This window comes from Myxine glutinosa, chromosome 14 (assembly GCF_964187855.1).
Source record: "Myxine glutinosa chromosome 14, kmMyxGlut1.1, whole genome shotgun sequence".
NCBI classification, from domain to species: domain Eukaryota; kingdom Metazoa; phylum Chordata; class Myxini; order Myxiniformes; family Myxinidae; genus Myxine; species Myxine glutinosa.
In genome coordinates, this window is record NC_136274.1 from 48,257,980 (window position 1) to 48,281,808 (window position 23,829).

The 23,829-nt window shown below is 46.9% G+C and overlaps 1 protein-coding gene across 9 annotated transcripts in view; it reads right to left on the minus strand.

The window, feature by feature from the left end:
• Positions 1–23,829, minus strand: part of LOC137439697 (phospholipid-transporting ATPase VD) — a 136,651-nt gene that overhangs the window by 48,637 nt on the left and 64,185 nt on the right. For all 9 annotated transcript variants that reach the window (XR_010986973.2, XM_068135709.2, XM_078768420.1 and 6 more), the window contains 2 exons: positions 5,879–6,073; positions 2,008–2,212 (listed from right to left, as the gene is read on the minus strand). Coding sequence is in view for 8 of the 9 variants with exons in the window: in XM_068135709.2 (XP_067991810.2) it covers positions 2,008–2,212; positions 5,879–6,073 (400 nt within the window). In the remaining variant the exon portion in view is untranslated. The remainder of the gene's footprint in view (positions 1–2,007; positions 2,213–5,878; positions 6,074–23,829) is intronic.

The following is a 23,829-nucleotide window of genomic DNA, read 5'->3' on the forward strand; positions in this document are numbered from 1 at the left end:
GAAGCCGCATTAAGCAGGAAGTGCTTCAACTGCTGCCATTTACTCTAATCCTTCATGTTGCAGCACCCCCCTCATTCCCAATGTATGCGCTATACTGCATTGTGGTCAAAATCTTTAAATCTCAAACACCTGTGGTTTGTACTCGAGAGAGAACCACATTGCTTTATTCATCAACTAGCAGAAATACCCGGCGTTGCCGGGCGGGGGAGGGGGGGGGGAGGCGGTGGATGGGGGGAAGGGGGTGGGCGGGGGGTAGCGGGGGAGGGAGGGGGGAGGGAGGAAGGGGGAGGAGGGAGGAAGGGGGCAGGGAGAGGTGAGGGGGAGAAGGGGGAGTAGAGGGGGAAGGGGGAGGGAGGGGGGAAGGAGGAGGGATGGGGGAGGGGGAGGGAGGGGGGAGGGGGAGGGAGGAGGGAAAAGAGGAGGGGGGAAGGGGGAGGGGGAAGGGGGGGAGTGGGGAGGAGGGGAGGGGAGGGTGGAGAGGAGGAGGAAGCAGGAGAGGAAGAGGGTTCATATATATGCTGGTGGGTGATGCCGATCAAGAAGAAGAAGAAGCCGTACTCCCAACTTCATACACTTCTGGAATTGTTTGATTTATTTGTATTCAAATGTCTGGTGATTGTTTTGTATTTATTTATGCGAATGTGTACTTGTGTATAACTGTCATTAATTTTAAAAGGCTTGGGCATTATCGAGCGATTTCTTTTTTTAACTCCAAAAAAACGAACTTTTTTTTTTTCAAAGTCTTTTTTTTTGGCCCAAAACACTCCCAGGCACTCGCTGTTGAACCTCTGAAAGTTTGACGAAGATCCGTTGAGCCATCTGTGAGAAAAATGGCGACACACACACGCAGACAGACATCTCTCTGATATAGTAGATGATAGGAGGACTTTTTGACGGCCACAATTAATCCCATTTTCTTATGCGGTCGGCCTACTTTTTTCTTTTTCTTTTTTGTGTATACAAGATCGAGGCTCGTGTAAGAGCTAACATTAATCACAAAAAGACAAACTGACACATAAAACATAAGATAAAGGGAGCGGGAGACAAGCTGGGGAGAGAGAGGGAGGCACACAAGTACAACATTTGAGAGCAGGGACATCAGGAGATCTGTGGGAGGGAGAGGGCTTGGGGGGGAGGAGACACGGGAATGGGGGGTGGGGGTGGGTAGGAGAGGTATAAAACACATGGACACTGCTAGGACTTCCAGGAAAGAATTCGGAATTTCAAAAAAGTGGCTCTGGGGTGAATTAACGGGGGTAGAAAAGATCAAGGTTTTGAATGGGGGAAGATAAGAGATGGTGGTGAACAGCTGTTTTAAAGACCTGGAGGGAGGAGTGAGATTGAAGGGAGTGAGGGAGTTTGTTCCAGAGGCGGGAGAAAAGAGGAATGAAAGAGGGAAGGTGAATAGAGAGTCTTGATTTTGGCAGTTTCACCAGAAGAGGGTTGCTGGCAGATCTTGTGCGACCTGGAGGAATATTTGGGGACAGAGCACAGAGGAAATGACAGCCTTGGGGAAATTTTGATCTTTCATAAACAAGATGGCCAGACTGATTTTTGAGTCCAGTTATTTTGGACAGGCATTAGAAATTTGTTTGCGGTGCCAGCGAGAACCTGCTTACACTTTGTGAATGACTAAGCGTGGAATCTTTAAGGAACTTTAACTTCCATCACCAACCAGTCCTGGCAGATGTCAACAGATGTCAGTATTGCATGACCTAACGCTCACCAACTAGTCATCTGGCTTAACGTCCTGCTGAGGGACTGCGCACACCTTGAAGCCTCACCCTGCTGGTGAAATGCCAGGATCATAGGTTTCTCACTGTGTTCGGATTCAAACCCAGGCTAGACAGCTCAAAGAAAGGTACACACTGGCTACCCTCATAGGGATCTGCTGTGCATCTTTACGTCAAATGTGAAAGGTGACCCATGAAACCTGTGAAAGGTCAAATTGCACAAAAAATGAAAAATTAAGACTATAGGGAAGAAACCACGAGCTTGGTGACTTACTGCGGTATCGCTTGCTTGTGCTGCGTGGCGCAGTTTAGCGTTGTTCTCTCCATCCAGCGAGGAAGTGTTGAGCATGCATACGTTGTGCTGCGTGGATGACGCAAGCAGGAGCAGGTCCGCAGGCACCACCTCATCTTGTCTTAACAGCACCAAATCTCCCACCTTCAGGTCCTTCCAGAACTGCTCACAAAACCTCCCCTTTGCACTAGTGTTCAACCAAGTGTAAAAAAAAAACAAAAAAATGAATGATCAAAATATTTTGCTGAAACGAGAAACCATCATTATATTACATTATAATCTCAGACGTATTGCAGTCTACAAATTTTCTTGCCAGAGGGCACGTTTAATTGCGATCAATCAAACGTATATCAACAGCATCAAAGGATGCCAATCAATTACAACCCGAAACAGTTGTAGGCACTCCCCACAAATTCTCACCCACAACACACCAATGAGTGAAGTATCTGCGAAAAACAAATGCTGAGCAAGAGCATTATGCAATAACCTTTCAACATAATTATTATTATACAACACTAGAGGTTTACTCTGCATGGAAGACAAGAGGAGGAGCTGCTGGCACCACTTCATCTCAGTAAAGAAGGTTCAACTTCAATAAAATGAGGAATTAGTAGCTATTTAATGAAACAATAATTAACAAGCACAACCGTGACACTGGCAATAGAGCCATATACTTAATCGGTGCACATGCACAAATGCACACACGCACACGCACATACACATACATCATATACAGTCGACATCCCCTTTCAAAATTTTCACTTTTTGTTGATTTATAGCCTGGAATTAAAATGCATTAAATCAAACTTTTTCACCTTTATTTACGCATAGTAACCCACAACTTCCAAGTGAACTTCCACATTCTGTGGCCTTGCACCACTTATGGACCACACGTTATGTGGCCTGGCACCTCTGCTGGGACCGACCATTGTTGCCAGCGGTATCTGGCTTGCGGACCACTGTTTTATGTGGCATCGATGCCATGCTGGTGGACCACCTGAGTTGGCCCTGCTGGCCATACAAATAATAAAAAGCGGACGCGGTGTGTGCCCTTTTAATTAAAACAACATCAAGCAAGAAGACAGCTAGAAACATCGGCCCAGCAGAGAAGGGAAGAAGAAGACGTCATCATTTATTATTTTGAAATGTGATGACTGTGCATTTCTGGTGCTTTTGGTGCAGTTTTTTTATTTTGGTGCATTTTATTGGTGCATATGGGTATGGTGTATCGGTGCAGTGCATGGCAATGGCATTTTCCCCTTATCAAAACCATCTTTTCTTTTCCCACAAAAGATAGGTCCTGGGTTGTAGTGTAAATAATTAGTGTACTGTAAATAATGTTCCCCAACGGCTAAATGTGTAGTTTGAGAATAATTCCGTATTTTCGGTTAATTGTGGGGGTGAGTCGGTTAGATAGGATGCAACGCAGCAGGTGGGACATATTTAGTGTTAAAACTGTCACACTCAGGGTGAGGTTAAAAGTAGAGGGTAACTCCACCTAAGTGTCACATTAAGTTAAAAGATAGCCCTTTTGTTTCGGCTCGGGACAAGCCTGGAAAAGGGGGGGGGGGGGGGGTGCAGTGTTGTGGTTTTAGAACCCTCACTTGTAAATAATTACTTGTAAATATCCCATTATTAAAAGGTTAAAGGTTGCACCCCATAGTTAGTCCACAAGCAACACGTAGGCCACCATAGGACTTTAGTTATTTCATTATTATGTGTTTTAGATAAGGCCGTGTTTCCAATAGTTGAATCTGCGTTGCGTCAATCAAATAAGATTAGGCCCATTCCGTTCATTTTGCGACCTCCCTCTCCAAGCTCCGCCATTACGCGCCCCTACAGTCGGTGCCTTAGCGTTCGCTCAAGCGCCGCCATAAACCATGCAGTCAGGCCCGAGGAATAAAGGGGGCGGAACGCCAAGCAGAAGGTGTGGCCTGTCAACCAGCCGTCAAAGGCGTGGCCGGTAAGCCCTCACCAGCCAACCAGGGCTGATGTAACATCACCGACAGGCGTGGCCTTGAGGCCCGCGTAGTGATCGTGTGGCGCGTTATATAAGCGCGAACGCAAAGCCCTTTGAGAGAGAGATATGGCAGCACTCGAGTGGAAGGTTGGCGGTAAAAAGGACTCGGGTTGGAGACGCGCTTATACGAGTCCGATTGGGAAATGCGCACGAGTTTGGTTGGAGACGCACTTATTAACGGACATGTCCAGGAGCGCACACGTACGGGACACCAGCCTCCCCCCCCCCCCCCCCCCCCCCGCTATATGTAAGGTCCGGTCGCGTTTCCAAGATACGCCGAGCTGCCTGCCGGGATTTCGCCCGCTGAACCGGAGCCTGCACTGGAGCCTCACCTGGAGCCTGGACCCCATCACCGGACCCTCTACCAGCTACAATCCCCGTGTGTGTATGTTTGTCTGGGGTATAGAATAAGACTGCCCTGTGTCCTGCTTCTTCTTCTTCCTTTCTTGTACATTCTTTCCTTTCCTCTTTTTGTTTGAAATAAATTCACCTGTTCTTTCTGGTTTCTGTCTTAATCCCTTCGCTTTCGTCTTTTCTCAATTGAGTACCTGTGGCACGATTAGGAACCGCTCAGAATCGGGTTTAGTCTCATTGTTAACAGCTCAGATCGCGGATTGCTAACCGCTCGGCATTTTCCAACATATCCGTGGTTCGAGCGGGAGTTATTCCCTTGTTTCCGCCCGGCGTTGGTACTTAGGTAGTAGTGAACCCCAAGGCCTAACAAACCCTATCTAACGCTGCGCCGAAAGGACGTTATAACCCCCAGGACTCGGGACGGCCAGCTAAAAAGACAAGGGGATTAACCCCCCCTTGATAAGGGGAGCGCCGACCCCCGAGATCCGTAACAATATATATATATATATTGTTAAATATATATATATATATATATATATATATATATATATATATATATATATATATATATATATATATATATATAGTTGCGGATATGGGATTTACATCCATCCATATCCGCTTGTAAATATTCCCCTATTTCCTCAATACTTCCCAACTATCCCCAATCCCCCATTCCCTAGTCCCATTTTCTGTAAACAACACTCTGTAGACCCGACCTCCCCCTATTTCCCCCATTAAATGTCGCATCCAGGTCCACCGCATCTCACGTAGACAACTATAGGACATCTTGCTAGTTATTCTTAGTCTATGTCAGTTAAGGACTCGTTTCCATTAATTCTGACTCTTCGTTGCACCAGAATGTGATTGTATGGCACCGTTAGGAAGTTTAGGACCTCGCAATACCTCCCTGCTTGCCATCTTGTATGACATTCCCTCTTGCCATCCTTGGGATGAACAGGCTGTGTAAACCAATATCCTAATGACCCCTAACATGTATAGCGCTACTTACATGCAGTGCATGGCTGCGAGTGGTATAATTTCCTGGGGGTGCATCTGTGCTGCTTATGTAAATACAAATTGAAATATGCATCCTGTAGGTTAGAGTAAAAATTTGAAATTGTTCTAGCGTGCTGTCAATAGCTCGCCTACTCTTCGCAAAACGATACCGTGGGATCTTAAACATCCACAAACAAATTCTGGCAGACAGGAAGCCCAGTTTAACGTCCATCCAAGGGACAGCACACCGATTGGGCCAGGATTCAAACTCAGGCTTGAGGGCGAGTGCACGTACCTTTAGGCTACATAGCACTAGATGAGGCACTACATTCAGACCCTCTCTAGCGTGCATCTTTGGCTGGGTGACTAGTGAGCCTCGTACAGCGAGACTCATGTGTGATATGCTCTTCGTCATGGCAAAGCCTAATTGAATGAGAGGACAAAAGTGTGAAATGACGATCGTGCAAAGGAAAGACAAACCTGCAATAGGTAGTGACCTGCTTGTGGTTAATGTTCTTGTCCATACAGTGCCTTCGATAATCCTCGATACCATCCTTGATGGCGATTGTGAGCAGCACGCCAAGCAGAGGTAGGAATGTGATCTCTTTGTTGAATGCTTCAATAAACGGCACCCAGTTGAGGACCACCACGAGTAAAAAGTACAAGTTTGCAAACCTACAAGGCAAAGATTAAAGCTGGTTGAAAACTGTTTTACATTAAACAGTAAGATTTCTTTTTAAACACAATGGAAATGCATCTTCAAACAAAAGGATGTGCAGGCCACAAAATGACAAAAACACAGACCTGGCCGAGGAAAACCTAGGTGTTGTAGTAGTCCAGATTTGTTGAAGATTCAAGTAACAAAGGGGAGTTTAACTTACGAACCCACCATGAAGGTTTTGATATCAATTTGATCATTCAGTGACAAGGGAGCCAAATTTGCATCCGTGATTATTGACGTTATTGGAAGAGATGGTAACTGTTACAATTCACTGCAGGTTACGTTTCAAAAATAAAAAATAAAAAATAAATAAAAGTCAACATAAAAAAAAGTAAATCATAGATGTGCCCAGGCCCAGGAAGATTGTCATGGGGCCCACAAGGCCAACCCCTGCTCTAGCTGGGAAAATGGCCTTAAAATGCCTGTTGTTGTATAGATGTGCCCAGGCTCATGAAAAGGGAAGATGAGCATGCTAAAGGCTCGTGGATATAAAGATGGAAATTACATGAAAAGCTAAGTGGGAGCGTTTTGTACAACGAGTGGGATAAGGTAAAGCATAATGTTTGACTTCATCAATCAGAATAAGCAATCCATTAGTCATCTTTCCACACGATGTCAATAAAATACGAACCAAGACAAGTACAGACACATTCAAAGTACACCGCCCCCATGCCAAATAATTAAATATCCTCCAGCTCGGCATTGCCGGGGCGCCTCAGGCGTCTGGCAATACCGCCGTGCAGCTCATAGAGGCTGTATTTGGAGGGAGAGGTGTACAATAATTGATTGATTAATTGCATAATTAAAATCAAGAAAAGATTATCATAAAATATTTTCTTAATCAATTGGCTAATAGCATAACTAAACCACTAGTGCTTCATACAAAGATGTATCTTTTAGAAATTTAATTAAATAAGGCATTAATAAAAAATAAAAAAAAATTAATTGATTATTCAATAAATAATGAATCGATTAAGACATTAACTGATTAATCAATAAATCAAAAATATCCTTTATAGCCACATCACTTGGTCACTGTCATGTCCAAATATCAGCTTCCTAGCTCAAAAGGTGCCTGAGATATTGCCCAGATGAGAAAGAAAATAAATAAATAATAAATAATGAAAATAAATAAATAATAATAATAAAATAATAAATCAATTCGCTAATAATAATAATAATAATTCATTTATTTTGTATAGCGCTTTTCATGAAGCCCAAAGGCACTTTGACAGAGTGCAAAACATAATGCATAACAAAACATGAAAACAACAATTGCAAAAAGACAAGAATCAATAGGGAAATATTTAAAGCAAAAGGAGGGAGAAGGAGAAGTGATAGTCAGGGGTTAAATGCTGTGGGTTGAATGTTGAATGCAGTGCTGAACAGGTGGGTCTTGAGTGATGTTTTGAATGTGGTGAGTGAGGAGGAGTCTCTGATGGTGTGAGGTAGTGAGTTCCAGAGGGTGGGAGCAGCGATGGAGAAGGCCCTGCCCCCCAGGATCTGAATTTGGTCCGGATGGGGGGGGTCAGGAGGTTGGTACTAGCAGAGCGGAGGTTGCGGGTGGGAGTGTGTCTGGAGAGGAGGTCAGCCAGGTAGGATGGGGCCAGGTTATGGAGGGCTTTGTAGGTCAAGAGGAGGATTTTGTACTGGATTCTCTGGGAGATGGGGAGCCAGTGAAGCTTGTAAAGGACGGGGGTGATGTGGTCACGGGTCCGGGAATGGGTGAGTAGACGGGCAGCGGAGTTCTGAATGTATTGGAGTTTATTGGTGATTGTTGAGGGTGAACCATAGAGGAGGCTATTGCAGTAGTCCAGACGGGAGGTGATGAAGGCGTGGATGAGGGTTTCTGCAGCCGTGGAGGAGAGGGATGAGCGGAGACGGGCGATGTTTTTCAGGTGAAAGAAGGCTGACTTTGTGATCTGTTTAGTGTATTTGTCGAAGGAAAGGGTTTGGTCAAAGATGACGCCAAGATTCCGGATGAGAGGGGAGGTGGATACTGGGATACCGTCGATGTTGAGGGCAAAGTTATGGGTGGATTTTGTGAGCGTTTTTGGGCCAATGATGATTATTTCAGATTTATCACAGTTAAGTTTGAGGAAGTTGATTTGAAGCCAGGATTTTATTTCAGAGATGCAGTTTGTCAGGATAGAGTGGGTGTCGGTGGAGACGGACTTGGTGGAGATGAAAAGCTGGATATCATCGGCGAAGCAGTGGAATTGGAGACCATGACGGCGGATTAAGTGACCGAGGGGGGACAGGTAAAGGATGAAGAGGAGGGGGCCAAGAACTGAACCTTGGGGGACACCTTGGGGGAGGGGAGCAGTGGGGGATTTGCAGTTATTGATGGAGATGAACTGGCGTCTGTCAGAGAGGTATGATTTAATCCAAGAGAGGGCAGTGCCAGTAACGTTAAAGGCGGATTCAAGTCGGGTGAGGAGGATGGTGTGATCGATGGTGTCAAAGGCGGCGCTGAGGTCGAGGAGGACGAGAATGTTGAGGTTGCCAGCGTCAGAGGAGAGGAGAAGGTCGTTGGTGATTTTGAGGAGAGCAGTTTCAGTACTGTGGTTGGAGCGGAATCCGGATTGGAATGTTTCATACAGGTTATTGGCAGAGAGGTGATGTTTGAGTTGAGTGGCTACAGCGCGTTCCAAAACTTTCGACAGAAAGGGTAGGTTGGAGATGGGTCTGAAGTTGTTTAGGGTGTCAGGGTTTAGACCAGGTTTTTTTAGAATGGGGGTAACAGCAGCAATTTTGAGGGATGGTGGGACGATGCCTGTAGAAAGGGAGGAGTTTATTGTTGCAATGATAAGTGGAGAGAGAGCAGGGAGGGAGGCCTTGACAAAGCTGGAGGGGATGGGGTCAAGAGTGCAGGTGGCAGTTTTCATTCCTATGAGGAGTTGAGAGAGGTCAGTAGGGGAGACCGGGGAGAATTGAGACAGGGGAAGGCAGGATAAGGGGGGGCAGGTGGTTGGAGGGGGAGCGGGTGCGGCGGTGGTCAAGCTGTTGTAGATGTTGTCAATTTTGCGTTGGAAGAAAGAAAGGAAGGAGATGCAGTTGTCTACTGTGAATGACTGGGTGGTGGTGTCCAGGGGGCGGAGGAGTTTGTTTATTGTCGAGAAGAGTGCTTTTGGGTTTCTGGAGCCAGAGTGGATAATTTGAGAGTAGTAGGCGGAGCGGGCGTGGGAGAGGGCATCTTTGTAGTGTTGTAGGTGGTCCTTGTAGGTGGTAATAGAACACATAAACCACCACCATTTCATCCGAATCTGTAACTAAAAAATAAAAAATAAAAATAGTCATTGATCAAATAATTAAATAATTAATCGAGTAATTGATTAATCAATAAATCAAAAATGGCCTTTGCAGCCAAATAACTTGGTCATTGGCATGTCCAAATATCAGCTTCCTAACTCAAAAGGTGCCTGAGATAATGGTCAGAAGAAAAAGTAAATGTATAAGTACTTAATTAATCGCTAATAATTAAATAACTCATCAATTAATTGATTAATCAAAAAACAAAAATACAGTTTTTGACAAAGTACTTGCTCACTATTGTGCCGAAATTTCAGCTTCCTAGCTCAAAGTATGGCTGAGATATCGCCCGGACAAACAAACAAGAAAACAAGAAAACAAGAAAACAACCAGTGAAAACTGAGTACTCCCTTTCAGCGTGCGTCACTGCCGAGCCCCCTTCGGTGCCCGGCAATAACGTTATGTAGCGCCTGGAGATGGCATATAGGAAAGGAGTGGTGTACAACAAGTACAGATACATTCAAAGCACACCGCCCTCATGCCAAATAAAAAAACAACATTCTCTAATGTGGCCAGGGGCAGGGCACCTTCGGCACACGGCAATACCGCCATGCAGCGCATAAAGACGGTATTGGGAGGGAGAAGTGTACACTAATTGATTGTTTAATTGTTAAATTAAAATAAATATATCGTTAATCATAAAAAAATTTAATTTCTTAATCAATTGGCTAATAGCATACCTAGACCACCAGTGTTTTATCCAAATCTGTAACTTTTTAAAACTAATCAAATAAATGAAGTAATCGAATAATTGATTAATCAATAAATCAAAAATAGCTTTTACAGCCAAATCACTTGGTCATTGTCATGTCCAAATATCAGCTTCCTAGCTCAAAAGGTGCCTGAGATAATGCCCAGAAAAGAAAGGATGTCCAAAGGTGCCGATGAGCTCCAATTTCCAGATACCACTGGCTGCCAGGGGGGGACGATATCGGCCCTGGTGGACAGAGACACCCTCCACAACTCTGCAGATGACAGACCTCGATCAGGGAGGCCAAGAGTCACCACTGCAAGGCAGGACAGGCAGATGGTCCGAAATCACCTGCGGGATCGATTCCGTCCAGCATCCCGCACTGCGGCAGAAACTCTGGGGCGTGCAAACCCACGGATCTCCAATGATACTGCACGAAGACGACTGCATGACTATGGTCTGACTGCCAGAAGACCATACAGAGGCCCCGTGATGACGGCTGCCCATCGCCGCAACCGACAGAGATGGTGCCAGCAGCATCAGCGGTGGACTTTGGCGCAGTGCAACGAGGTCGCTTTCAGCGATGAGTCAAGGTTCTGTTTCAGTGATGAGTCAAGGCCGATATCGTCTGGTGTGAACAGCCAAGGCGACGTGCCACCTCACGGTAGCTCAGTCCGCCTTGCAGCATGCCCAGGGCACGCTGCCGTTGATCCCTTGACAATCGTGGCATGTTGATTGAAATGCCCATTTTGCACTGGCCTTTTAAAAGCCAATATCAAGACATCACGTGCAGCTCATTAAAATCATCCCGTACCCCTTGGCTAATCACTGACAGTCAAAACGGCTGTTCAACAGCTGTGCTATGAAGTGACCATTGAAGGTTCAAGTGACCATCCGTGACCGTTTTGTCTGACAGTGAGGACACTATTGTCCACACATAAGTTCACACATTTACTACATGCAGTGTTATTGTTGATATTTTAAAGGTTTCAAAGGTGGTAAGTTTCTTTTGCGTTTCAGTATATATATATATATATATATATATATATATATATATATATATATATATATATATATATATATATATATATATATATATATATATGTGTGTCAGCCATTTAAGGTGGGGTGTAGAGGGTATATTGGCAATTCCTTTTCTGCATTTCTTGCTAGGCTGGGAGTGGGTGGGACAGAAAGAAGGAGGTGTGACAAGGTGGCCCAGGTTGCCTTGAAAGGCTCATTTTGGATATGGAGGAAGTTTATGGAGGCACGTCGAACGGTGTAGGTTGGTTGTGTGTGTGTGTGTTTTTTTTTGTTACTATTATTACTTCTTATTTTGTGTATATGAGTGAGTGGGTGAGGGTGTGTGTTTTTGCATGAATTAATTTTTGCCTGAGTGTGTGTTTTTGTGTGTTGAATGGTGTATGATGTAAGTGTAGGTGGTTGTTTGGTTGGTGTTCTGTATGTATGTGTGTGTATGGGTGTGTATGTGTGTGTATGAATGATCTGGTGTGTTTTGTTGGGATATGGAGGTGTTGTTGATGTTGTTGTTGTTGTTGTTGTTCACACTGGCTGGGGGTGGGGGTATGTATGCATCCAGGTGTAGTTGCTGCATGTGGATGTGTATGTGCCCCTGCTGGCCCACCTTTGCTGACCGTATCGAGGTTGAAGGGACGAAACGGGGATGATGCTGAGGACCTCGACTGAGGACAAGGTCAGTGCGGCACACTTGTGACCAGGTGTGTTTTGAACTTATATATATATATATATATATATATATATATATATATATATATATATATATATATATATATATATATATATATATATATATATATATATATATCTGCGGATCTCAGCGCCGGCCTTTTCCCTTACCAAGGGGGGATTAGTCCCCTTGTCTTTGACTAGCCGACGGGACCCGGGACCGATGACGTCCTTCCCGGACAGCGCGAAATAGGGTCGTAGGACTAATCACTAATACCTAATTACTCGCGCTGACCGGAAACGAGGAAATAAGCCCCGCCCGAATCACGGATGTTGGTGGATACGCCGAGCGGTAGCGAACCCGTGACCCGAGCCGTTATCAATGACTAAACCTGATCCAAGCGGTTATGAATCGTGCCACGCTTACCCAATGGAGGAAATCACGGAAACGGTCGAATTTGGAAGAAAAGGAATAACAAGGTTTATTTACACTTTGTACAATAATCAGCAGAAGAAAACACAGTGCAGTCCTTAAACAGTCTTACTTATTCCCTGGACAAACGGGCCCGTTCACACACAGACACTCACACGGGGATTGCAGATGAACAGGTCAGCACGTCCAGGAATGGCGTCCGGGCAGCTCTTCCTCCGGTCCCCAACTCGCACCGCGAAGAAGATGGATAAAGACAGCAGGAGCTCTCGTGTCGTTGGCGCGCATGTGATTATTATAGGGCGAACGGTAGGCTGGGCTTTGGCGGTTACACTCGCGTGGCTGCGTACGTAATAAACGAACAGGCGCTAACAATGCACTTCTCAATCAATGGCCTCTTCAAATCCTTCCGATACTGTCGGGTGCACGCCGGTCCTCCGAATACTCCTCACACGAGTGCTCCGAATCAGTTCTCTCCAACAAGTCCTGTGACAAATCCCCCTCATGAGTTCTCATCAGTCCTTTTCCAGCCAGTCCTGTTCAAGGGCTTTGTGCAGCGACTTATATAGCCGTGCCCAGCGAACCCTCTCAAACTTACTAGATGCGTCGTGCCACGCCCTATCACGCCATGCCCTCTCAGCCCTGGTTGGCTGATAGCCCTTACCGTCATCGCCTTCTGCCACGCTGTTTGACGCGGCCACACCTCGACCCTCATGCTCCTCCCTCTTCTAAGGCCTACCTCGTGGTACCCGACTAGTTTCGAGCAAACCAAGGGCAGCGAAAGCTGCTGGCAGCCAAAGCGTAGCAAACTTGAGGGATGCCAAATGGGGCATCACGATCGAGTTTGCCCATGATGTAATTGGAGGGTGGCCGCAAAATGAAAAGGACCTAAGCTCATTTCTTTACACAACGCAGATGCTACTAAGGAAATGGCCTACTCTTACACATACTATGACATAACTAATATTCTAAGTGGGCCTACGTGTTGCTTGTGGACTAACTATGGGGGGCAAACCTTTAACCTTTAATGATGTCATATTTACAATCTCAAAACCGCAACACTGCCCCCCTCCTTCGCCAGGCTCGTCCCCGAGCCGAACCCACACATGTGAGAACGACCGGTTCTGAGCAAGGTTCAGGACTACTTTTTAAATTCCGTGTGACACTTAAGTGTGGTTCCCCTCTACATTTAAGCTAACACCCTGTGTGTGACAGTTTTACAACACTAAATATGTCCCACCTACTGCGTTGTGTACTAACTAACAGACTCACACCCACAGCTAACCGAATTGTGGAAATAATTCTCAAACTATACATAGAGCCGGTGGGAAGCATGTTATTTACAGGACTAATCTAATTATTTACAGTTCTACAACCCAGGACCTGTTCTTTTGTGGGAAAGAAATTTGAAGAGGAGAAACAATGCACTGCACCCCGGTTTGCACAGTGTATGCACAGTGTACCCCGGTTTAGAATAGGTACACCATATCCCTGCGCATCGTAAGAGCGTGACCAAGGGTTGGCGTCAGGAAGGGCATCCGGCCATAAAAACATTGCCTCAAAACAGGGAACCATGATTGTCATGGGGCCCGCAAGGCTAACCCCTGCTCTAGCGGGGAAAATGGCCTTAAAACGATCATTCATTCATTCATTCATTCAAACAATGCACTGCACCAATACACCATAATACAAGAATGCACAAAAAGGCACCAAAATGCACAATCACATTTCAATAATAAATGGCACATTTGCTGCTTGGCTGCTACTGGGCTGCTGCTTCCTGCGTCTTCCTGCTTCGTCTTCGGTGTGCCATAATTAAACTTGGAGATCTTCTTTCCTGACACACTGGAATAAATAAAAATGCACAACCGTGTCCGTTTTTATTTATTAGCAGGGCCAATCTCATGGTCCATCTGCGTGACTTTGACGCCACTTAAAATCAGTGGTCCGCAGGGCAAGATAACGTTTGCAGCAATTGTCTACTCCAGCAAAGGTGCCAGGCCACAGAACGTGTGGTCCATAGGTGTATTGGTGCAGCAACGGGTAGCAGAGTGCAGCTGCACATGTCGGTCACGTGATTTTACTGTTGTATAAACCTTGGGTTATAGGCTTAAGTATAATCGTTATTTTGTAGTTAATAAGAGATGCTTGCTTCACCATCTATATTCCAATGAGAACGCTCGCATTCTCCTACGTGCTGGAGTCGAGCCTGTTACTTCTCACTTTTGCTTTGAATATGTTTTACGATCTAACTCGGCCAGGAATGTAAACTAATCAAAGGCCAGCTACCCCAACGTGTGAAATATGACCTCCGGCCATCCCTTTGAGTTTGGAGAAAACATCTGCTCCGCAAGATAAGACTCTTATGCTCCACTCCCTCGGAGCCACAGGAAGGGACGCCGGTGGGAGGAATCCGGCCCAGAAAGGGATGCCAGTGGGAGGGATTAAGCCCGCTGATTTGCTTTGTTCGAGCCTCCGTTCAGCGGAGATCTTGTGGATATGCTTCCTTATATAAACGGACCTCGGTCCGTATATTCTCTAGGAGGGTCAACCAGGCACGCTGTCCGTTTGTGCAGTATATGTTGGCTCTTCCCGCAGCTGTGTACCTGATGGATCAATAAACGCTTGTTACTCCTTTCTTCGTGATGGAAACCTGATTCCCTTCCCGACATTAATGGTACCAGGAGTGGGGTTGCAGCACCAGGCGGAGGCCAGAGGAGCGGACTCTGCAAGACGGAGGGAGGTCGTTTGAGGCCGGCGCCGGCACGCTGATTTGTTTTAAGGTGAGCATTTTATATCAAAGGGTTATTTCCAAATTTGAACCTCTCTCCCTCAGGCGGGTTTCGTCCGCTCCTTCGTCATCCGCCCCTGCCTGCACCTCGAACAAAATTGTAAGTAAAAAGGCTGTTTTGGCTTTGGAGTGACGGGTTGGTTGTTGATCCACCAGGGTAACGTTAAGGGTAGATCTATCAAAGGGTAATGCTACGGGTAACGTTACAGTTAGCAAAGAGAAGGGGGAGGTGAGGTCGGACAGCCATAGGCTACGCCGATGACCAATAACTTTCCAGGAAGGATCAGCCCAGAGCAATAAGATGGGAAACAAACTAACGAAGGAGGGGAGCCCCTTAAGGGTACCCCGGCATCTTTCATGTTTAAAAGGTACCATTATGCCGTGGTAAGACCAGGAAAGGACTGGGCTGAGCTAACAAGGGAGTCGAATGAGCCATGGCCAGAGGAAGGATCGTTCGCGCTAGACAAATTGGAAGTGCTGTATGGAGCTTTGGATAAGCTAGAAAAGGAGAGGAGACACTTCCCACCCGATTATTGGAAAGTATACGGATGGTGGAAGGAGGAAGCAATGAAGCGACAGGCGGCCTCAAGACAGGCTAGCTTGGCAGGGGAAGTACTGAAGCTTCAGGGTCAAAATAAACAAGCAGATAAAGTTCAGGATAAAACAATTAGGGAGGTAATTAAGCAAGCAAATCAGCGGCTGATGCCGCTGGTCCAGGATCCGGACCAAGACCCCGCGGTAGGGGAGGTAGTTACCATGCCTCTACCCCCCCAAGACCTGAGCCCTGTCCCCGGGTCCCAGGCACCACCTTTCCCACCCCGCCCCTGTCCCCCCAGGGGTTAGACCCCCAGAGAACTAGACCAGCCGCCCCCCAGGTTCACCTTAGCCCGGGTAATTCACTCAAAGGACAAGAGGCTAGCGGGGCGGACAGCGGAACGAACACCCCCGGGTTCGCACCTCCAGTAGGACTAGGAGGACTGTACCCCTCGTTGGAAGGGCTCACGGAATTGGAGGACCCACAGCCTACAATCGGGATGTGTCCCCTAAAAACCATAGGTATGAGAGCGGCGGGACCCGTTAACGTCAGGGTACCCTGGAGAGAATCAGATTTGACGTCCATGCAAGAGCGGGTAAAAGCCTTGCTGGCCGATCAGCCCGGTCAAATACCTGAATTTATGCGAATGCGGATACAAAATACAGGCGCAGATTGGCGGGATGTCTGCCATATGGGAAAAGCTGTATTTCCCGCGCGGGTATGGGACCAAGCCAAAATACACGCACGCTGGCCAAATGTAGCACCAACCCCGGCCCAAACCATCACCGATTGGAACGCCCTTGTCGACCTACTGCTGACTGGGGTATACACCGCACTGATGCCAGCCGCGGGGCCAGACTGGAATAAAATATATGGCTTAAAACAGAAACACGGCGAAGCAGCAATAGACTGGAGAGAAAGGGTAGAGAGGGCAGTGTTAAAGTGGGGAGGACTGGGCCAGGTGCGGGCGCAAGATCTCCCTCGTGCTGTAGTGAACAACTTTATGGTAGAAGGGATGAGACCGGCAATTAGGAAGCGCATCCAAACGGCTATAATTGGGTGGAGGAACACCCCAACCGACCAACTAGTCGAAGCGGCCGAACAATGTGGCGACGGCGACGATAAGAAGGCCGATGTAAAGGATGACATATTGCAAATGTTAGTCCAGGAAAAACGGGCCCAACTCAATCAAAATAAGAAGGGAAACCGAGGTCATGTACGGGCCCAGAACCGGAACACCAAGGTAGAGCCCAATGAAGAATGGGGCTGCGATAACGAAAACGAAAATGACATTGACGACAACGACAGTGGACAAGTCGACATGCGGACACATGGGCCCCCTCCCCAAAATTGGAACCTACAGGGGCCCCCTCCCCAAAATTGGAACACGCAGGGGCCCCCTCCCCAGAACTGGGCCGTACAAACGCCCCCTCCCCAGAACTGGTATCCACAGGGATCCCCTCCCCAAAACTATGGGCCTCCCCCAAATTGCTGGGCCCCAAACGGAACGAATGGGAATTGGCCGCCACAATGGGGACAGCAGAACCAACAGCCTGCGAGGCGTCCGACACGACAGGGTCCGCGCAACAACAGCGGATACCCCGCACCCACCGCTCCACCGATTCCGCAAGGGGCGTACTTTCGTTGCAGACAAATGGGACATTGGAAACGTGATTGCCGAAAGTTCCACCAGGGACACCCGCCACTGGGAAATCAAGTACCCTATTGACGGGATGCCGGCAGGCCACCCAAAGAATGCCCCCTTCTGACTACGACACCGACCGAGGAGCCGACCTTGACACGACGTGGACGGGCAACAACTGGATTTCCTTGTCGACACAGGGGCGACCCGCAGTACTATTAACAAAGGGCAATTACCATCCTTGCGCCCCACAGATAAGGACGTTCAAATAATGGGCGTTTCGGGCTTGCCCCAAGCGCTCCCTATTTCGGAAGAGGTGAGAGTGGTGTGCGGCCCGTTAGAGGCTAGACACGCTTTCTTGATGACTACCACCGCCCCGACAAACTTGTTGGGACGGGATTTACTTTGCCGTTTGGGCTGCCAAATTTCATGCACAGAGCAGGGAGTTTTTGTAGACGTCGCGGAATCCAAACGCGACCTGTTAATGGCGGCATTGTCCCGCCCCGGCTCCACCGCATACTGGTGGAGCCTGGACGAAGGGGCTTTGGCCACTTGGACACATGTCCTAGACACAGTGTGCTCCGAGAGCGACGGGTTGCAAGATTGGCTGCAAGTACACCGAATTACAACAGACGTAAAGGACAACCCTCCCCACTGCACGGCTTATTACGATGCCAGGGGCGATGACGACGCGAACCGGGAAAGGGTAAAGGGGTCGATAGGTAAGCGTTCGGACTTACGATTGTCAAATATATGGATTGGACGGGAGGGAATAGGCGTCGAGGTAACCCTATCTGCGGATCAGCGGGCGTTGTCTCAGTACCCCGCAGGGGTGGACGCCCATATCACCCTCACCACCGCCAAAGGGTGGCCGCCGGAAAGTGTAGGCTGGATGATGGGGTGCTTACAAGAAACTCCGTACAACGCCACGTATGAAGTGGGCCACTGGACAGTGACGATGCTCGCCAATAACGAGGGGTATTTAATCACCCTTAGGAGGCAGAGCAGAGAAGGAAAATTTGAAGAGGCAGACTTGCCCCCAAAGGGCGCCCATGTTGTGCGAGTGGTATCTAAGAGCCCGGGCGAGTCCGATGACCTTTTGGAGGAGGTTCCGGCCGACTTGTGGTCCCAACACGACAACGATGTCGGGCGAATTTGCGATGCCAAACCTCTGGTAATACCAGTTCAACCAGGGATGCCCCTCCCAAACGTGAGACAATATAAATTGCGGCACGAGGCCGATGTGGGCATAGAGCCAGTGATTCAATCCTTGGTGAAACAGAAAATAATTGTGTAGGTGAAAACCGCCAATGCAACACACCAATTTTGCCAGTGAAGAAACCGATGCAGGATAAATGGAGGTTCGTGCAGGATCCGAGGGAAGTGAATAAAGTCATATGAGGCATACACCCAGTGGTACCAAATGCGGAAGGCCTTATGACATCTATCCCACCGGATGCAACACATTTCACCGTTATTGACCTATGCTCTGCCTTTTTCTCCGTACCTATTGCACCCGAGTCACAATACTTGTTCGCCGTCACCTTTAGAGGGCGCCAGTTCACCTGGACGGTGTTACCCCAAGGGTTCTCCGACAGCCCCACCCTGTTCTCCCGAGCGTTGCACCGCGATTTGGCAGACGTGGAACTATAAGGGGGATCGGTGTTGTTGCAATACATTGACGATTTGTTGATTTGTTCCCCTTCCAAGGAAGCCTGTGAGGAGGACTCCATGGCCCTGCTAAGGGCCTTGGCGGCCAAGGGCCACAAGGTGGGACGGAGAAAGCTCCAATTCGTACGGAAGGTAGTAACCTACTTGGGTCATGCCATTTCGCATGGGAAGCGGGAACTGCATGCTGGACGGGTGACTGCTATCATGGAAATGCCACGGCCGATCACGCAACGGCAGATGCTGCGCTTCCTAGGTATGACGGGTTACTGCCGCTCTTGGATAATCGACTAAGCGCCACTTGCTAAACCACTGTACGAAGCCACCAAAATAGAAGAACCGAACGACTTGGTTTGGACGGACGAATTGATGCGCTGTTTCGAGAGTCTGAAAAAGGCATTGGTTACGGCACCGACTTTAGGACTCCCCGATTACGCGAAACCATTCACCCTTTACACTCATGCAGTAGGGGGTTTCGCCCAGTCCATATTGACACAGACTCATGGGGATAAGGAGCGACCGGTAGCCTACTTTAGCAAAAAGCTAGACCCGGTCGAGCAAGGGTTTCCGGTGTGCCTGCAAGCCGTGGCAGTGGCTAGGTACGCAGTGGAAAGGACAGCGGACATCGTAATGAGACACCCAGTAACGTTACGAGTGCCACATTGCGTCACTTCGCTGTTACTACAGCGGACAACACAACACTTGTCTTCCACCAGATTAACACGGAATAGCCCGGGTGGGGGCTAAATTAGCCCCCCCTCGAAATTTTTCGCGATCATTTTTTAACGCAAAACGATCTCGCGCTGAAATTTCATGACTTTTTTCTTTCACATCTCGCGCACATTTTAAGACCCTATTTGCGAAAATCGGAGGTACGGTTGCGGAGATATAGCACATATTCGTGACCAACGTCACAAAAAAATGGCGGTTTCCAATGATTTTGTGTGTACAATGTATGGGTTTTACAAGAAGTGTTGTCAGAAGAATGTTTTTTTCTGTTTTTCCTCAGATAACATCCCTTTTGGCTATCATCAACTATTCTAGATAACAAAACAATGAAAAACAAAAGATTTAAAAACAAAGAAATACATAAGAAATTAAAAACAAAGAAATACATAAGAATTGGGAAACAAAGAGAGAAACAAGAAAATTATCAATCTAAAAAAATGTCAGTGGACAAATAATTTCACATTTTTCATATTGTTGATAGTGGATTATAATGAATTATTCTAGATATACAAAAATTAAATACATAGTGATAGAATAAAACAAAGAAGTGCACAAGAAAATTAGTAACATAATAATATAGCAAAAACGACTATTTTCGAATTGCATGTACATTGTGATCCATGGGACTGCATTTTCACACCTTGTGTCTCTGCTTACTCAAGTCTTTTATAAACAGGTTTATTTACTGATACTAATCCCTGCCTAATCTGTTCCTAATCCCTTCCTAACCTGTTCTGAGAAAGACAAAAGAGTAAATTGACACTGTTGATAAGCATCACTTCTTGTTCCTACTAATCTGCTTCTACTCTCCTTTCAGCATCCCCATTCAATATTTATACACTGTATCTAGTGAACAAGTGAACTTGTATGTTGTCTATTTAGTCCATACAATGATTCAACTGTTCTAGTCATTACTTGTTCAGCTAGTGCTGAAGAGACATCACATCTTTCTCAATTTTGGATTCGTTAGAATTTATCATTTGGATGATTATCACCAATCATGGCTTCAACATGATCCTCAATGCCAAACAGGAAATTAGAGCTGTCTCCCTCGACATATCACGTGCCTTCGACACGGTCTGGCACCCCGCTCTGCTCACCAAACTCTCCTCCTTTGGTATCCATGGAAATCTCCACGCATGGCTGGCGGACTTCCTCTCTAGTCGTCGTCAACGTGTGGCCCTGAATGGGTTTCTCTCATCTCCTCTTCCTGTTCAGGCTGGAGTTCCCCAAGGCAGTGTTCTGGGCCCCGTGCTTTTTCTGGTCTTCATCAATGATCTCTCTGACTCTCTCGAAAATCCTCTCTATCTCTTTGCTGATGACTCCACTCTCTGCCGAGCTGATGACTCCACTCCACTCTCCACTGTACGACGTCAACGCACATTCCTCTTCCCTCAGATCGGCAGTCTGCTGCCTCCTCACTCTCTGAAGACCTGGACAAAATCACAGACTGGTCAAACAAGTGGAACATGTCTTTCAATCCTGACAAATCTCACACTCTTACTATGTCTCTCCGAAAAGATCGACTGGACAACCCTCCCATCTACTTTCTCAACAATCCTCTCCAAGAAGTTCTGTCGCTCAAGATTTTGGGTCTCACTATCTGCCATGATCTTTCTTGGGAAAACCACATTTCCAAGCTGGCCTCCAAAGCCAGTCGCCGACTGGGCATCCTCCGTCGTGCGAAGTCCTTCCTCGGCACACCTGAGCTCCTCACCACATACAAGGCTTTCATCCGCAGCTCAATGGAATACTGTTCTCCCCTATGGGCCGGTGCTCCTGCCTCACACCTAAATCGGCTTCACGCTGTTGAAACCAAAGCTTTCAGAATTATTGGAATCTCCCGTGATGAAGCTATCTCTGAGGGCCTTTCACTCACTCACCGCAGGCAGGTAGGTGGTCTTTCTGTCTTCTACCGACTCCTCTCCGGCCTTACACCCCCAGCTCTCTCTGTGCTCTGTCCCCCAAATATTCCTACAGGTCGCACAAGATCTGCCAGCAACCCTCTGATGGTTAAACTGCCGAAATCTCGGCTCTCTGCTCACCTTCACTCTTTCATTACTCTTTTCTCCCGCCTCTGGAAAACAAACTCCCTCACTCCCTTCAATCCCACTCCTCCCTCCAGGTCTTTAAAACAGCTGTTCACCACCATCTCTTATCTTCCCCCATCCAAAACCTTGATCTTTTCTACCCCCGCTAATTCACCCCAGATCCACCTTGTTTGAAATTCCAACTTCTTTCCTGGAAGTCCTGGCAGTGTCCATATGTTTTATACCTCTCCCACCGCCCCCTTCCCATGCCCCCCCCCCCCCCCAAAGCCCTCGCCCTCTCTCAGATCTCTCGATGTCTCCATGTCTCTCGGTCCCTGCTCTCAAATGTTGTGTTTGTGTCCTTCCCCCTCTCTCCCTATCTTGTCTACCGCTCCCGATGTTATATGTTTTATGTGTCGGTTTGTCTTTCTGTGTGATTAATGTTCGCTCTTTCACGAGCCTCGATCTTGTATACAAAACAAAAAAAACAAACAAACAAAAAAAACATCAAGTGGTGTTCCCAGGAAAATAACAACAAAGGTGAGTTACAGATTTTCACTTACAGTATTTCTTTGAGCCACTTGTATAATATTGATTCTTCATTCAGATATTTTTTGATGTGTTATTTGATGACAATAATGCATTTCTTATGGCATGTAAATCGAGTAATTGATATTTTATATTCTATTTCATTTCATTTATTTATTTTTATATCCAAAGTAAAAAAAAAAGGAAAATAAGAAAGTGAGCATAATTTAGAATGTAAATATACTATTCATAAAAATCATAACATTTGAAAATAGTGAAACATTGTCAACATATAAAACCAAACATTATTCTAATTCGTATTGTTTATATCCTTTGTCATTTCAGCATAAACATGTTGAGCCTGAACCTCCACCTCCGCCTCAGCCAGAACCTGTGCCTGAACCTGAGCATGAACTTGACCTGGAGATGCAACTATTTCAGCAATTTCGACAGTTTGAAAGTGACAACGATGACTACGACGAGCTGGTTGGTCGCCTTTCTCCAAAGGAGTCAGATGATGAATACTTAGAACATGCAGATGAACCCCCTGCCGAAGATCCTGAAGCGGCGGAGGTGAATCCCTTTCAACCAAAGAGAGCTCTCAGAGCAGTGAACAGCGTCGACACCTCGTTAGATCCTGAGAACTATGATCCATGGACTTTACCTCATCCTCCAGAAGAATACACAGTTGTAGTCGAGAAACCGAAACGAAATGACCCAGGGAAAAGCATACATTGGGAAACAGCCCAGCCACAAGCAAGAGGACGACAGAATATTGCCAATGTCTTGGCAGGAATTCCTGGTGTCAATCGGAATGCACGACATGCAGATACTCCTGTGAAAGCCCGGGGGTGCTTCTTCTCTGACGACATGCTTGCTGTTGTTTTGACCAACACAAACAAAAAGATCAACAAGTACCTTTCCAATTTGACCCCAGAAGTACGCAACTCGGACAAGAATTCATACCTTCGTGAAGCATCGGCAACGGAAATAAGAGCACTGCTGGGCATGCTCTACTACAGAGGAATGCTCGGTCAGAATCTGCTGGACGTCAAATGGCTCTTTGGCGATCGAGTTGGTCATCCGGTTTTCGGTGCTACAATGAGCAAGAACCGATTCAAGTTTCTGCTTACCAAATTGTCATTCGATGATAAGGACACAAGACCAGAGCGATGGAGAAACGATCGTTTCGCAGCGTTTCGCGAGCTCCACGACTTGCTGAACAGGAATTGTGCAGAGGCCCTGATACCCAGTGATTTCATCACGATTGATGAAACCTTGTATCCAATGCGATCCGGAATTTCGTTCAGGCAATACAACAGGAGCAAGCCGGCAAAGTATGGCCTACTGTTTCGCTCGCTGAACGATGCAAGACATCCTTACACGTTCTTCAGTCTACCATATGCAGGGAAGCCAACCGGTGACCACCCTACCCACCACTATGTGACAGGAACTGAAGAGGTAGTCAAGTACCTCATAAATCAAATGGAGGAGCACCAACAGTTGCGAGGCCGCAATCTCACCATTGATCGGCTGTACACGTCACTCCCACTCACAGAATGGTTATTCGAAAAAGGAATAACAGTCACAGGCACAATACAAACAAACAGAAAGGGGTTACCCCAAGAAATGAAGACGACTGATGGA